At 29.5% G+C, this 18,209-nt stretch overlaps 1 protein-coding gene across 1 annotated transcript in view; it reads right to left on the bottom strand.

Moving 5' to 3' along the window:
- LOC111628794 (kinesin-like protein unc-104) overlaps positions 1–18,209 on the bottom strand; it is a 219,622-nt gene that overhangs the window by 103,225 nt on the left and 98,188 nt on the right. The window contains exons 8-11 of the mRNA XM_023372640.1: positions 16,373–16,484; positions 8,886–9,029; positions 7,244–7,246; positions 3,794–3,872 (exon numbers count right to left, since the gene is read on the bottom strand). Coding sequence (XP_023228408.1) covers positions 3,794–3,872; positions 7,244–7,246; positions 8,886–9,029; positions 16,373–16,484 — 338 coding nt within the window. The remainder of the gene's footprint in view (positions 1–3,793; positions 3,873–7,243; positions 7,247–8,885; positions 9,030–16,372; positions 16,485–18,209) is intronic.

The raw sequence follows: 18,209 nt of genomic DNA, 5'->3' as shown, positions 1-18,209 counted from the left end.
AAATGTGAACGTCAACCATTGAGTGCCGCCATCTTGTAAGCCAAAGTTTGACAATGGCATTTGGAACATCGTTGGACTAATGCTTGACATTCCAAACAACATTGTCAAACTTCTAGGCTTACAAGATGGCAGCGCTCAATGTTCGATGTTCACATTTTAGAGATGAAAACTATGGCCGCAACCTCTCTACTTTGTCCATTTTCAGACTTAATAATAATTTTTTTAATCTCTATTGTTGTTCTAACAGCTTTCCTTTTTTGCTTTTATTTTCAGTGCACTTTGTTGGAGCCATTGGAACTTAAGTTTTTGAAAATAATCAAAGCAAAAAACCAAGAACACACACAATGACTACACAAAGCAGACTGATTAACTATAGCTAGATGACATAGTGTTGCCAACTCAAAATTCAAATTTATAGCTATACATTTTAATAAAAATATTCAAATCATATTATTTCTATTAAAATTGTTTGATTTTTTATAGCTAGATAGCATTATAAAAATAGCTAGGCCATTATAATTTAGGTAATTTGTATAGCTAGATTGTTCATAAATCCACTAAATCTAGCAAAAAATTTGCTAAATTGGCAACACTAAGCTAATATGGCTAGCTGATTGGCACAGGAGTGCAATTGTAGGTCGCTGCCAGTGTTAGGAGTGACAACAAATTCAAAAAATACTTAAATTTAAAAATCTTCTTACGTGAAAAACCGTTTTTTGAAAATAATTTCATAATTTTTGTTCTACGCATTCACTTGTTCGAATCTCACTCATTTTTTAAACCTGAAGAAGACTGAAAGTACAGTCAAAAGCACTTGTTTTCTATTAAATATTTACTACTGGACTTTTAAGGTTTATGAGTGTTCATTTACAGAAAATACTAATGAATATGGGTGAAAAAAATCATCAAAATGTGAAGAATATCAAATATTATGAATATAGAGGTTCCACTATATATAAATATTAAGAACTTATAATTTGTAATTATTTTTCCATAACTATAAAAAATTAAAATACAGTGAGTGATCGGTTAACGAACATAATCCGTTCCAAGACTTTGTTCGTTAACCGATTATCAATTTACCATAGGTTTCTATGGGAAGTTGATTAATTCATTCTGGAGACTCCCAAAAAATAAAAAATATATACTTTCTTACTATGTTTACTCATATGTAATAATAAAAATACATATATACATGGTCTTTTTTATTAATCATGTTTTTTCCATTTGTGGGGGTTAAAGAATCTGTCTAATGTCGATTTTTCAGAAGTAATTAATCGCATTGTAATTGTAGAGATCCCTAAACCTATTAACCTCAACCTGGTTTGGATGCCATTTTAAGACCGTTGTTCTGACATCCTCCCACTTCTTCAAAAGATCTTTAATAGCAGATATCAGCATAAATCCACATTTTCGGAAGAAAACGTAAAGAATTGTTTCTGTAGAAATATAAAAGACTGGAAATACAGGGGAGAGTTTAAAGTTCGGGGGAATACTATCTGATCAGTATATACTGGGTTGAACATCGATGTCGACATCTCCCACGCTCCGAAAAGTTTCGAATTGTTGCCTGAAGACAAAGGAAGACCAATCGGTATTCATTATTTTATGTCGCTTCTTGTGGCTAAACACCAACCAAATGCCGAAATTTTATCGGTCTACTTTAAGGCTCTATAGATGGTGCCTAACGCTTACCTTTAGAGCCAAATTGGTTACGTAATTCATTTAATAATTAGCCTTAAACTAGCCTGATAGAATTTCGGCATTTGGTTGGTGTTTAGCTATATTATGTATCAGGTCTAGCGATGTTTGTCGCTTCTTGTGTTTGTTCAGTGAAGTGTTCGTTATCCGAGCATGTGTTCGTTGTCTGATCATAAAAATCTTTCGCGAAAGTGTTCATTATCCGATTTGTTCGTTAACCGATCTGTTCGTTAACAGATTACCTACTGTACTTATATAAACACAGGGATGTCATCAATATTTATTCGACTAAATAAAAAAATATATTTTACAGAAGTTTAATGATTTTCATACAGAAATGATAAATTTTTTGAATATATGAAATTTACAATTTTAAATAGTTTAAGAAAATTAAAAAATTTTATTTTTAAATTTTCTCTCAAATGAAGTTTATATGAATTCCAAATCAATGTATTTTAAATATATATTATTTGTAAAAAATTTTGATATTTGTGTTTACTTAAAAATATGAAAATCAGCAATATTTAAATTAATCAAATTATATTTATATTACCAGTTCATTTGTAATATGATGACAATTAATTTAATAATTAAAAAAGAAATACTTACTGAAAAATGAAATAGTACATTTGAGTACATTACAAGAAAAAATCTATCATCTCAATAAATTAAAACATTCTAGGTCCTATGAGATATTAAATTTTTAATAATTTTTTTCTGTATTATTTCATTTAGTCTTATCATTGATTATTCTTTATTAAATTTTTAAATTATTATTTAAGTTATTTAATTAATATACACAACTCCTTGGTGTTCCACCTGATCACCACTGATGACGTTTTGCTTATATTTTTTAAAAAATTATTTTAAATTGCAATACAAATATAGACGTGCCACTAAGTGACAACATCAATGTTGAACCACCAAATCCAATCAGAGGTGAAGAGTTGATAAAAGTAAGTTGAAAATTGATTAAATTTTCAACTTACTTTTATCAACTCTTTACCTCTGAAGATATTTGTCATATAAACAGCTTTCTTTTAAAAAAATATTTTTCAATTACAGGCAGTTCCCAACTTTATGACATGAAAGAATTCTTAAAAATGTGTACATAAGCTGAATTCCAAAAGTCAAACAATGGAGTGATATATTTTAAAAGGATTCTATTCTCAGACAACTAAAAATAAATATTATATAAAGGCTAACTGTAACCTCTTTGGATGTGTACACAATTTTCAGCAAATAAAACAATATAATAAAAATTTAATGCTTTGTCTATGAGAAAATCCATTTCCAAAAATTCCTGAAAACTGGTGTGTAAAGAACCAAATAGTTTTTTGCATTAGAATCCTATTTAATTCTTCTATCAATATATACTTCAGAAATAAAATAAAACAAAGTAATTAAATTCATTAATTTTTTTTACAAATCTCCTGTGAGTAAAAATTATTAGAAAATTAACAAATTAAATTTTCAGAATTCTGAACCATGTGTTAATAATTAAATAGGATTCTAATACAAAAGAACTGTTTGGTCTATCTATTTCAATTTTTGAGAACTTTTGGAAAAATCCTTATTCAAAAATTCTTGAAAATAATAATGGGAAATAGCAAAATTCTAGAAAAAGCATTAACTTTTTACAACCATCTGCTAAAGATCACACACATAACTAGAGGTTACAATCAGCCTTAATATGAAATTAATTTTTTGCATTAAATATATTAAAATTCATAAAACATTTTAACTAATGTCCAAACCATAAATTAAACAAACAACACAAAAAAAATTGATTTTTAAAAGTAATTTTAATATTATCAAATCTAAACTGCACAATAACCTGAAACCTTTGTTGCCTGAAAATGTACAAAGGTCCAAATTTGGTATATGAAAATCAATTTAATGTTATCAGTGTATTATGTATGAAAAAATGAGCTATCTGAAAAATCATGCTTGTATATTAAGAATTGCTTGTATATTGTTTCTTAACATACAACTTCTAAAAATACAGCTTCAACATAAATTATACTTTATATACTTTTATAACAGGATATACTTCAATATAACAAGATATACTTCAATTTTTAAAACATACCAAGATTTTCCCGTAAAAGCCAGGTCAATACAGAATCTCTATATGGTATGAAGTCACCTTTTCTTCTTTTCTTTGTTGCCTAGAAATATTACAAAATATTTTAACTATAATATATAATAACTCTTTAACTTAAAAATTAGCACTGTTTTTAATAGTCAAAAAATGTCCTATAATTGAAGAAAATATATAAACTATCAGTTAAGTCAGAACTAGTGATCAATGGTTAGGAAATTTTTATATTTAGATGCTTGACTTTTTTATAATTGAGTGCTCAAACTAATTCAAGTATAGCAATTAAAATTTTCCAATTATTACACATTTTTCAAGCTTACTGAAAAACTAAATTAAGTATTTGTAAATCTTAGTCATTATTTAATTATTTATCTTAATAACTGAATTTCTATTTACAAATGTTTACTGTTAATAACTTAAAATTAATATGTTCATATTTGCTTTCTAATCATTTTATTCCAAAAGTCAATATATTGTTGCTTTTGTTTAAATTTGATAACTCATTAATTTAAAATTAATGATTAAAAACCACAGTCAAACATTTTAGAGTCACCATTCATTTGCCTCTGAAATTGGCATTAATCAAATGTGGTTCAAAACTGAAATACCTCAAACAATAGTAATTATATACAGGTATCCCTCACATAATACAGTAGATACGTTTCAAAAAAGTGCAGTGTTATGCAAATCCATGCTATATTAAACAAAAAACTAATGTAAAACATAAAGTTAATAGAAGTATACTATCATTTTTCATTACTAAGAGAAATATGTTTATTAAAGCAATTAATAATTTATTTCCAATCAATAATTAATTAACAACCACAATTAATACTACTGTATTACATATTAACTTTCATTTTAGTTAAATGATGGCAATTTCTTTTACTGAAGTAAACTCACTCAGCAATATGTAAATCACAAAAACACAACACCTTAAGTTTCTGAGAAAATTTAATAAAAATGTCACAAACGTTTTCAGCCAAACCTGTTGGCCATCATCAGGTTAAACATATTCGAAAATAAACAAAATAAAACAAAAATTTAAATACAAGTAAAATAACAAATGAAATATGCATATACATGCATAAAAAACATAAAATAAAAATTATTATAAATAACAAAATATGTATATAAATACACATATAGGTTTAAATAAATATTAAAACACTATATAATAATATATTATATGAAATTCAAAGAAATGAAAGATATGCAAAAATACAAAAATCAAAGCATTAAATTAAGAGCTCTCTAATCTTTTAATTAAGTATTTCTAGGCCGAAGGCAACCCTTCAGCATCCCTAGCATTAATGCATGTATCATGCAATCTGCTCTTATATATCTCAATTTTCTTGGTGCTAATTGCCAACGTCGGTGAATGTAATGGTTTAATAATACTTGCTTCATCCCATTTGACCACTGAGCCCTCAACTTGCACCATCTGCGATAGTATTGTGGCATTAGATCTTTTGCTGACATTGTACTTGTGTTCTCTCAATCTGACTACTAAGTTTCTATTTTTTTTTTTTTTTTAATTTCTTTTACAAAGTATCTTGTCATCTCAGCTTCTTTATTGATCTTAATCAGAAAAATCAGCAACATCTTAATTTTTTGATTTTTATCACAATATTTTATGGATAACAAAATATAAATAAAAATATATTAATCAAAAATTTGTTCTAGCAGGTCACATTTGTTAAGTCGAGTACTGGGTGACTTTTTTCCAGAATTTGTGCTTGAATACTAAATTGCTTGAGTTCCAAAATACTGCTGTACTTTATCATATCTACAAATGAAGTAGTCATTTGCAGAAAAGTAATAACTACGGCTAAATAAATTTTACTAAATATGAAGATCAATCTATAAAAAGAAAACACATTAAAAACAGTCTTAAAGGCTAAAGTCTGAAAGCAATGACAATGACACCTGGTTTATAGAAAAATTAGGTTAATGAAGAAAAAATTACACTATCAGTTTTCATTAAAGTAAACATGACAAAAAGCACAAAATAATTTGAAAATTTCATTATTCTAAAATCCATGGGCAAATTTGAGACAACACACATGCTTACTTAAATAAAACAAAATATTGAATAATGAAGTTAACACTTAAAAATTGTGAAATTTTGTACAAAGGATTTCCAAAATTATGTTAGAGTGAAACCAGAAGTTGTGTTGTATGGGGGATATCCCAAATTTTTCAACCATGTTACAGCAAAATCATGTTGTAGAAGTACCATGTATGAGGGATATCTGTATATTAAATAACACCAAACAAAACCTTCAAAATATACCAGCAAATATAATTTAATATAAATACATTATGGCAAATGTTTTTGATCCCAATAGGATCTGCTTCAGGTTAAAAATGTTCCATAGAATTAGAATGCTAAACATTCAAATTTAAATATTTTAAAATCCTGGGAACTGTAAATATTAGAACAAGTATACAACAAAAATCACATCTAGGGTGTTAACATTAACATTAAGATTAACATAAAAATTAACAAATGCACTCTTTATAAATCTTAAGTGAATTAATTGATTTCTTATTTTTTTCTTTAATTAATGTTGTGGAGTTCATGCAAAAAGGACTGCTAAGCATGCGAGATGTTTGCCTCCTCCTCCTTAAAATTGATACATTCCCCTTGTTGTACAACTTTAAAAATTTCAAGATCAAATCAAAATTTTAGAAGCTCTTGAAATTTTCTAAGTATTAAAATAATTATAAAAAATAAAAATAAAAACAAAATGTTGATAAAACTATGGCTTAATAAAATATGCATTGACTCACAATATATAAAATGTATAATGTAGTTTTTACACACAAAATAATTTTAACATTTTTCATTAAACTGATTAAAATTAGAAATTTTAAAATTGAATTAATGGTGAATCATTAAACAATAGATTTCAAGTTTCTAAATGCATAAAATTGCATGTCATTGTTAATACTGTTTTATGAAACTCATTAAAATAAAGAAGACATTAATGCTTTTGGAAAATACTATCATTTTTAATACACTATCAACATTTAAATAAATAGTAGTCACAAAAAATAATTATAATTCTTATTATATTCAGATATTATTATTTTAATTTTGTCAATATTCTCTTATTTTGAAAGAGTTGTGATAATTCTACTTCAAATTAAATAGTAAAATAGTATAACTATTAAATATGATTCTAAAGCAACAATACAAAAATTTTATCAAAATGAATTTAATAAAGTATCTAAATATTACAAAATTAATAATTACATTAAATTAGTAAATTTACATAAGAAAAAAATCATATTTAATATTATTAATGATTTTCTTTTCATTTTTTTCATGTAGTTATTATATATGCATGAAACATAGATGCACATAAATTTTCAATCAGTCTAAATAAAGTTTATTAATTATTATTTACAAAGAATTTTAGATATACTTACAGCCTAATTTTTATCATCAGGAAAGCATAAATAAAATTTTAAAAATTCATGTTAATAATTTGAAAATTACATTTATTATTAAAATTCACAATTTAAATTATACTTATTTTTCTTACAATTAATTAATTAATTAAATACTGTATTTTTACAAAATGACCGGCATGCCTCATAAAAACAGGGGGAGACAGCATGCCAATTAAATTGCAACTAAAATATAAAATGAATCAAATCTAACAAATCTAGTTGTTAATTAAACATTAAAGAAAGCATTCTTCCCAGTAAACAGAATAATAACATTGTAATTTGACCGACTTAAAATCAGGAAGGGAGTTTTCAATTATACAAGACAATAAAACAATTTAGTAGTACAGTGGAACCCCAGTTAACAAATGCCCTGGTTAACAACCAAATCAGTTAACAAACTTTTATTTTGCAAAAGTTTTGTCTCAGATAACGAACGAAATTTGGATAACGAACATAACGGTTTTTTGGGTCAAATTTTAGTTGCTGTTAGACATGTGTAAGTTAAGCATTACGTTTCTGAGTGTTTGTGCTAAACTTTTTTTTTTTCAGTTTTGTGATTTATTTAATCAATATGGCATCCAAGAAAGAGAAAAGTGATAGTGGTGGCAATAGAAAACTACAATGCGATATGAACAACAATGTACTATTATATTTGAGAAAAATTTTGATTAAAAGAGTAAGATAAACAACTTTAGATCAATTTCTTGTTCCTTATGAAAAGAGATTTCGACTTGAAGAATCTCCTGATGAAGTGCTACCTGTTATTTTTTTTTGGAGAGGATTCTCCTTCTAAGCATTAAGCTCCGAATATCTCCACTCCTCTGCCATCAACTACAACAAACGAAGTTATAAGGTATGTAGAGAGCTATTTTATTAAATAAAGTTTATATGTTTGTTGCTGTAATGATAGATATTATATTTTCAGCAAAAAAACCTACTGTATTTTACAAATAAAATCACAAAAATTTCAGAGGCTAGAATGGATAAATTGCATTTGCATTAATTTCTATGGGAAAAATTGCTTCGATTAACGAATGGAGTTACAGAATGGATTAAGTTCGTTAACTGGGGTTACACTGTAGTTAGTCAGTGTGAGCTACACTGATCATCTACCCTAACCTTAAAAATAACACCTTTCTCTCAAATTTCACACAAAGATTATGTTAATAGGTTTAAGCTGAGATAATTTACAGCAAGTTTCTTAAATTTACTATGTTTATTTTTACATTTTTGAATCAAATAACAATAAGATACATATTAAAAAAAGCACTTTTGGAATTCCACAAGTATTCTATGTTGTTAGAAAGAAGACAAAATAAAGAAATTATACATATAATTGTAGTTTTTGATGTAATTCTGACAGTTTTAGTTTTAGAATAAAAACTCATTCATTTTTACGTGACATAACTTGTTTTTTTTTTTTAATGCGCCCTCTAGAGAGAGATGTATAATCTCACTTAAACTGGCATGCTAGCATTCCCCAGGATAAACTAACATGCCAGATTTTACCATGTGGAAATATCTAATTTCATGGTCCCCAGATAAACTGGAATGCTGGTATTTTGCAAAAATATGATACAATTTAACATTTATATAATATAAATAAATTTCATCTTACTATTTCTGCAAGTGCGGAAATAACTTTCCCTAATGTTGTAAGTGATTTGTTGATATTTGCTCCTTCTTTTAATCGAGTTCCTTGGGCTCCTGTGGAATCTGCTCTCTCACTCCCAGCAAGATCTACAAGACTAATCTTGCTTACCTAAATAACAAATAATTGTTATAGAAAGTACGATTTTATGAAAATATGAATTTAGTAATTTATTGATTAGAATAATTTCTTTAAAAAAATAAATTGTTTACTATAATCAACTCATTTAACAATGATATATTTCAGACTTCTCAACGTGTACATTAAAATAAATCAAATACACGTAAGACAAGGCATTTTCCAGAGAGAGACACAAGTTCGCTCTCGGGACATTCCAATTTTCAACACGAGTGTTGAGTGTTGAAGTCAACAATTTGACGTCATCAACGACGTTCCAACTCGAGTACGAAGTGCTTAGTTCCCATAATTCCATTCTCAGCAAGATGGATTCCATTCAAATGTTTTACCAATTACCCACAATTCACTGGAAAGTAGCAGTCAACATATCTGTTGAGTGCTGAGTGTGTTGAGTCAGCGCTGACAACAGCGCTACCTCAACATTGAAAAAAGGAACGAATTTTAACGAATGTTGAGATCAGCGCTGAGTCAGTGTTGAAAATTGGAATGTCCCGTCTGATTTTGGTCTGACCTTAAACACACTGTCCAACAGGATAAACAATACTAAATATGAATGCATCATCAAACACATAAGAACAATGCAATAATATTAAACATATCATGTACTCTACATAAATAACACAAAACACTATGCATCTTCACAAACATAGCTAAATCATCTATTAGAAGTTACATACACTTGCTCCACTGACATTCAAATGCAGTTTGGTATAGACCAGTGTTTCTCAACCTCTAACAAATTGCCGCCCCCTTCAATAAAACCGTTACGTAGTATCACCCCCTTCACTTCAAAATTCCAATGCCGAGGGCCAGGGCTAATGCCAAATTCGTACTGCATCGAATAGACTAGTGACTAGTATAATGTTATTTGTTTAATTATTGTACGATATAACGAATAAAATATCTAAGTACAGTAGAGCGTCGATTTTCCGAATCAATTGGGGACTGGGGTTGCCCAGATAACTGATTTACGTATGAAAAAATAGTTTAACGTATCTGATGTCGAAATTTTTATCCGTTGCGTGTCACTTCGCGTTGAATTTTCGTCGATGTTAAGCCTAACAAAGACTATTGTATCATTAAAAATTATTTTTTTATTTTGTACAAACAAAATAAATATATTGAAAAATATAAAAATAATAAAAAATTATACTTCAGATGTTAATTTAGTATCAAAAACGTAAAATATTTGAGTAGCCCAAGATATAGCCAAAGATTGAAGCGCGACAGCACTGGCGAAAATTTAAATTTGCCGACTGAAATTCTTTCGGATGATTGACTTTCGGAAAATCGACGCTCTACTGTATTCTTAATATAATGTTTTGCTATATTGCCCAGAAAATTGTTTTTCGCCCTCCAAAATATAAATTGTTACAAATCGCCCCCTCAACATGGAAAAACGACCACATGGGGGCGATATCGCCCCCGTTGAGAAACACTGGTCTAGACAAACACAGAACACTTCACACAGAAAAAAGGATTCCTGAAGTATGATGATTTTGTGCTCAGAAATGAAGACATCATTAGGTTCATGGATGAGAGTGAAATCTACAAAAATTTAGTATTCCAACAAGCCAACCTCCAAATAAAACAAACTAACAAAACTAACACAGATAAATGCAAAGAACACATTTAAAGCTATCAGGGTCCCAGTACTGACATATTCATTTAAAGTTATACATTGAAATTGTTCTACTGTTGTTTGTGTCCAAAAAAAACATGAACATTAACAAAACACAGCAAACACCATCCTAAATTGTCCACAGACAGGCTGGTTTTCCTCTTAAAGAGAGAGAACGACACATCACAGATATCTTAAACTGCACCACAAACAAATACAGATGCTGTGAGTTTTTCTACAGAAGACAAGAAACATTATAAAACTGTAGCTGTAAAATTTTGCAGACAAAAACAATACACTATTAAACTTATACATTGATCTGGATTTAGCATAATACACAGATACTATCAGATAGCCTTGGATTCAGGAGAAATTCCATGATAACCATACCATCCAAATGACCTCAGTTAGGATTATGTTGACAGAACTGCATCAAACAGCTGACTCTTTGAAAAGACAAAGGGCTCATAATTGCCATACAAGACCAGGTCATAAATGCAAGAAATGACAGAAAGCACATCTTAAAATACATAACACTCACATATAACACTTATAGAAAATGTCACATCACACACACAACTATACAACACATTATATCTGGTTACAAGCTTTTAACACAAATTTACTACTTGAATTGACATAACCAAATAACAAATGTAATACACTCACTGCCAAAAGTTAAGCACGGAACAGAAAATGTTCATGTTTGGAAAGCAATCTTTTTTTGAGAGGCTGCAATTTACTGCAGAGGTATGTGGAAGTATGCAAATATGTTACGTTACTATCAATCATGGTTAATTAATTAACGTGTCGCAAAATATGCAAAACACGCAGTCGTATAAGAAGCCAGCCTTCTGAAGTGTGAGAGGAGTTGCATGTAAGTGCCGAGAAAAAGTGTGGAGAACTGTCGTACAATTAGTGTGCATGACTGACTTGTTTCTACTTCTTCCAGAAGACGAATAACAGACAGTGAGCGCTGGCAGTGTGTGGGACGCCTTGAAGCAGGACAATCAATCACAGATGTTGCTCTTTTCTTCAGTGTTCATCATTCTGTCATTTCACAGTTATGGAAACAATTCCAAACAAGCCAAACAGTTGTCCGAAGACCTGTGGCCGGTCACCCAAGAGTTATGACCCCTGCAGAAGATCACTATATTGCTGTTGTAGCCAAGTGAAATCGAAGAGCAACCTCTACATGTGTGACATCGATGGTTGCAGCAGCCATTGGTAAACTGATATCTGCTACTACTGTGTGCAAAAGGCTACACATGAACAGACTGTAAGCCTGGGTACCACGAGCTTGTGTTCCACTATCCGTCCAATCTAGAGGCACACAATTAAAGTGGTGTCGGCAACATGTGAATTGGAGTGTGTCTGATTGGGGCAACGTTATGTTCACGGATGAGTCGCGATTTTCCCTGGAGCCAGATGACAAACGTGTAAGAGTATGGAGAGAAAAAGGCACACGCAATCGACCCCAGAACATCATCGAGCATCATGCATTCCGAAGTGGAAGCATTATGGTATGGGCAGGCATTTCGTTGGGATATCGCACCGACCTGCACATCTATTGAAGGGGTTCTGTGATGGCTGTCCGGTATCAGGATGAAGTCCTCAAACCTATTGTGAAATTGTATGCTGCAGCAGTTGGTCCTGCTTTTGTTTTAATGGATAATAACACACGACCCCATAGAGCTGCCCTCATCAACGACTACCTTGAGAGTGAAGGAATCGCGTGTATGGATTGGCCGGTGTATTCGCCAGACCTCAATCCCATTGAGAATCTTTGGGATGCCCTCGGCCATGCTGTGTGTGCACGTTTCCCACCCCCTGCCACTGTCACAGAGTTGCAAACTGCTCTACAGGAAGAATGGCACTTATTTGACTCTGGAGTGGTTGATCACCTCATGGATAGCATGGTTACACGCTGTAAACTTTGTGTAAAGATAAGGTGTGACCATTTACCCTATTAATGTCGGTTTTGTTTGTTTGTTTTGGATTTAAACATCGATTTGTTAATGATTCCAATATGATTTCATCTTACACTTTTTGAAAATTCAATATTGTTTTCATTTTTCTATGTAATTCTTTGTGTTGTTTCATGCATAAACATATTTGCTACTGTACTGCCGCATTTCGTGTCAATCACAGCTGTATTTGTCGATTTTTTGCAGTTTATCACTCCGTGCTTAACTTTTGGCAGTGAGTGTACATCAAAAGCTTGCATACATATAAAACTTCTACATATTCATGAACAATACTAAAAATACACATATCGGAAGGTCTTAGAAACAACACAAAATAGATTATGATCATGCCATAATCACAGACAAAACAATTCACAACAACAGACCAAATATCACATTCATTGAGAAACAAAAAAATATAGCTGTTCCAAACACTCACAATATACAAAATACATATAATGAAAAAATTAATAAATACTCAGAACTTAACCATAAAAAAAGCATCTGTGAAGAACGGAATGCCAATAGTCCTTTCACATATAGGTGTCATATCAATGTACAGTACATTATATAAACTCTTGAAATATTAGGGCTTCACAATAGCACATATATCACAGTACAAAATGCTGCCATACTAACCATAGTTACACAATCAGGAAATTCTTACACACACACACACACACACACACATACACAAAACATAAACAAAACATTTTTTCACCTGTAGTTATGCATAGACTTTGATCCTGGCATAGTATCAATATACATGGTGTTTGGAAAAAGTCACTGTGCACTTATATATTTATTAACAGACATATTTCAATATAGAATACAGGAGGTAAATATGAATGACAATTATAAACAATGTTGAAAATGACCCCCATTAGCATCGATACAGGCTTGGATCCTTCTTTTGTTTCTAAACACTGCTATCAGTTGCTTGCTTGAAATAGACTGAATGAATACTGTATCACTGATTTCAAGTCATTCAACATGCACAGACAATTTCAATACATTGCAGACTTTGTTGCTCCCTATAGATAACAGTCTGGTGAATTCAGATCTAGTGAGCGTGGGGGCCACATCTTTCAAAATAATGCAAAAATATGATTAGAAAAGTGCACAATGACTTTCCAAACACCCTATATATCCCATGTAGGAAATCATCATCATAATAAAAAAGATTACAATTAATGAAAAAAAACAAATTTTGGAATTTTGACATAACTTTAACAAAAACTTTTAGCCATTTCCAGTTTTAAATATGTGAACAACATAACAATCACCTGGCTACTTTTCCACAATTATATTTAATTAATTACTAAATAATTTGTCACTAGAGAGAGATGTTGTGTGTCATCTTTTATTAAATTTAATAAATATTAATTTAATTATTTTAGAATATTCTAGAAGAAAAGAATCGGCCCAGAGTGGAACTCAAACCTGCAACTCCTACTTACCACATGGAGGATGCATGGCCAGTTTTGCTACCCAAGCATCCAGTCCAATCTTTTCTTCTGGACATATTTTTAAATATGATGTAACCATCCTTGGTTACTTATGGTGGACTGGGAATGCTTTCAGCACCCTTGTCCTATCATAGCACTCAGCCAACCGTTGCACAACCCCAGCATGGTGTTTGTATACACGCACACACACGCATGCACACATATATATATATATATTATTCCGCTGTGCCAACCCAACTCTGCTGTGCCAACCACAGTTTGGTTTGATTTGACATGTGGAGTATAGTCCAGATTTAGCCTCCTTGGATTATATATATATATATAAACATACATCATGAAACCTGATAAATTTGTAAAGCCAAACAGCCACCAGATTACATTGGGAAATTGTATGATATAATTTCCATGGTTATATCATATTTAAAAATGTTTGGAAGAGGAGATTAGACAGGAGACTAAAATAATATAACTGGCAATGCATCCACACAGTAAGAAGGAGTTGTGACTTTGAGTCCTGCTTTGGGCAGATTCTTTTCTTCCAGAATATTCTAAATTATTTAATAAATATTAATTTAATTATAATTATTAAATTTAATAAGAGTAGCACCTAATGCTTCCCTCTAGTGATAAATTGTTTAATAATTAATTAAATATAATTGTGGAAAAGTAGCCACAAATTTATCAGGTTCTGTGATATTTGTTTGTATGAGAACATTATATGAGGGGAGTCCAATATTAAAGATACAGGCCAAAATTATGCTAACATTTATAATTAAAAAAATATTTAATACATTCCACAAAAACTACATACTTTTGTATATTTATTGGCATAATTGCCATAAACGTTGAGACATTTATCCCAGCGTGGCACTACTTTAAACATCCCTTCATATACGGACTATATGGAGAATGTTGCAGGACCTCCCAATTCCGCTGTGCCAACCACAGTTTGGTTTGATTTGACATGTGGAGTATAGTCCAGATTTAGCCTCCTTGGATTTTCATTTATTTGGACCTTTAAAAAAATTTTGGCAAGGAAGTGCTTTGCAGATCAGAAGGAATTGGAAGATACCATTCTGGACTACTTCAAGCAATTTGACAAGTAACAGTAACAATGTTTAAAGTAGTGTCACGCTGGGATAAATGTCTCAACATTTATGGTGATTATGTCGAGAAATACACAAAAGTATGTAGTTTTTGTGGAATGTATTAAATATTTTCTTCAGTTATAAATGTTAGTGTAATTTTGGCCTGTATCTTAAATATCGGACTCCCCACATATAACAACAGATGACCATATTAAAAAAATTATTTGCATGCATGCATATACAGTACATATAAATTGCCTTGAATCAACACTTAATTGTTATTTTGCATATGAAATATGATTTAGATATGCAATAATGCATTTGAATTTTCAATAAATAATCCACTGAAAAGGTATTGTTAATTTAAACTAATACAAAAGTTTAAAAAATATTAATTCAGTAATTCCACCATTTTAGGAAAAATAATGACAGAATTACTACCAAATAAATTTAATTTTCTTTCAAATATAAACATCCATAAACCTGATTATTAGATTAAAGCCAATTGATTTCCAGACATTTGCCTTTAACATTTATTAATAGTAATATTAATGTAGCCTGTAATCTGGCTATCATTTAGCTTTAATTTTCTTTCTTCTACATTTATAAATCAGTCTTCTATATATTTCTTATTACAGTAGAGCATCGATTATATGACTCAATTGGATACTGGGATTGGTTGGATAACTGAAAAAACGGATAACTGAAAAGTATGAAAAAATACTTTATTAGTATAGTATATTAGTGTATCCCATGTAATTAGTATATCACTATTAACCTACTTCGTGTTGAATTTTCATCGATGTTAAGCTAACAAAATTTTTTTAAAATAATAATCATCACTATTGTATCGTTAAAAATTATTTTAAAATTATTTTATTGTTCACACAACAAACAACCACTCTTAATTAGAAAATTAAGCCTTGTTTAAATACTGGCCTCCCTTTCAAGGTCGAGCCAGTGTTGCCAGCTAAAACACGCAAAAATATAACAAAAATAATATTAAAGTAGCCAAGACATAGCCAAATATTGTAGCGCCACATCACTAATGGGCAATTGAATTTGCAAACTAAAATGCAATCGGTTAACCAATGTGACAGTTGATCAGGGGTTGGATAATCGATGCTCTACTATATATTAAATATACTCTAAATTTATAAGTAAAATTTACTTTTTCTGTAGTTAATCCTGTAAGGCCATCAACTCTTCTTTGAGTGAATATAATTGTAAATACTGCATGAGATCTACTACTGGTTTCATTCATATTTGTTGCAGCAACAGTTCTGTTAAAATAAATAAATAAGTAAAATATTTATAGTCTTTTCATGTAAATCAGAAAAATAACATTTAAAAATATAAATAAATAAATGTTTCTAAATTAAACATGAGATAAAAAATAATTAACACTATATATTAATTAATATATATTGTTAAAAATGCCAAACTTTACAAATTATTCTATGCTAATATAAATCTTAATGATTACAAAATTTCTCACTAAAACTGCCACCATCTATCATCAACACTTATAAAATTTAATGAAAAATGCTTTATCGTCTTTTCATCTTCAATATGTCACATTATCTAACATTTCAATTATTTCACCTGAATTCTAATATTTCTATTCAATACAATAAATGAAATTATTAACAGTTTTAAAAATCATTGCTGTATTTCTTTATCTATTTTTATGAAAATGTCTCAAATTATGGAATCTCAATAGAATTTGTTTTGCTGTGAGTCTCCCATCAAAACAACTGAGATACTTGAACTCAGAAAACCACACTCTCAACAATACAGTAACAGAAAATTTTAAAAAATGTTTATTGCAGTTGCAATTTATGCAAATTTGAAATAATGCAATATAAAAATTACAGTGGAATCCAGTTATTATATTCATGGTAATGTTGTCAATAAGCTAACATCAGTCCCAAAACACTGTATAAAATAAGTTAAAACTGATTTGCCTGTTATAATGAAACTTCAGATATTGCTATCAATTGTGATAATACACTTTGGGACAAACAATAAAAATTCTTAGAAAACTCATTTAAATGGACCTTTTCTCTGAAACTTATCTTAAATCAAAGCATATTTTTATCTTTTACATACTGTAAGGACATAAAAAAATTCTTAGAAAATACTGTACTGTAGAAGTGTACTTTTGTTAATGAACATTCTTGTTGTAATTTCTCTAGTTTAATTTTTTAATCTGTCCACTTAAAAACAGTTGTTTATAAGAAATGTAGCATATATAAATGCGTAATATTGTATTAAATGTATATCTTGTAATAAATATAAATTTTACATATTCATACTGTAATTACATATATTGATTTTGAACTAGATTATTGTAAAATATTTAAAGATAAAAAAATCTATTCCAGAATCAATTTTTTAATAAATCTAATTCTTTCAACTATCTGTGTAGTCATCTTCAGGATCGAACATTTTTAAATAGAATTCTTTTAAAGTTTAAATATTATGTTCTAAACAAAAATTATTTAAATGTATAAAATTTGTAAATTAAGAATACAAATAAATACAGGGGATCCTCACTTAATGAACACCTCTCATAACGAGTTATTTGAATAACATCAAAACAAATTGTAAAAAAATTACTCGCTTAATGAGCAATGTTTCACATAATGCATGCATGTAGCATGCATGCTACATTAGTCTGTATTTAACACTCGTTCCACTAGCATCTTAGTATCGATTGTAATCACACATTTTTCCAAACTTGAGTTCAGACATATTACATATAAACATCTACTATAGCCTATTATATAACAAACACGCCAAACGATATGCCAAATTGTTAAAGGCTATAATTAAATATTAGAAATTACTGTATTTCGATTTTTTTTTGTTCTCTGCAAATTGAATTTGCATTCCAGGTTGGTTCATTCCAGAAAAATTTGAACAAAATTTTTGTTCAAATTTTGAACACTCTTTTTTATTATTTATAAATATATATAGTTCTGGCATGTATCACACTACAGAAG

Source organism: Centruroides sculpturatus, unplaced genomic scaffold (assembly GCF_000671375.1).
Source record: "Centruroides sculpturatus isolate CEXI.00-Female unplaced genomic scaffold, Cexi_2.0 scaffold485, whole genome shotgun sequence".
NCBI lineage: Eukaryota > Metazoa > Arthropoda > Arachnida > Scorpiones > Buthidae > Centruroides > Centruroides sculpturatus.
The sequence above is the reverse complement of the archived record's forward strand: the minus strand, read 5'-3'. Positions and strand labels throughout refer to the sequence as shown.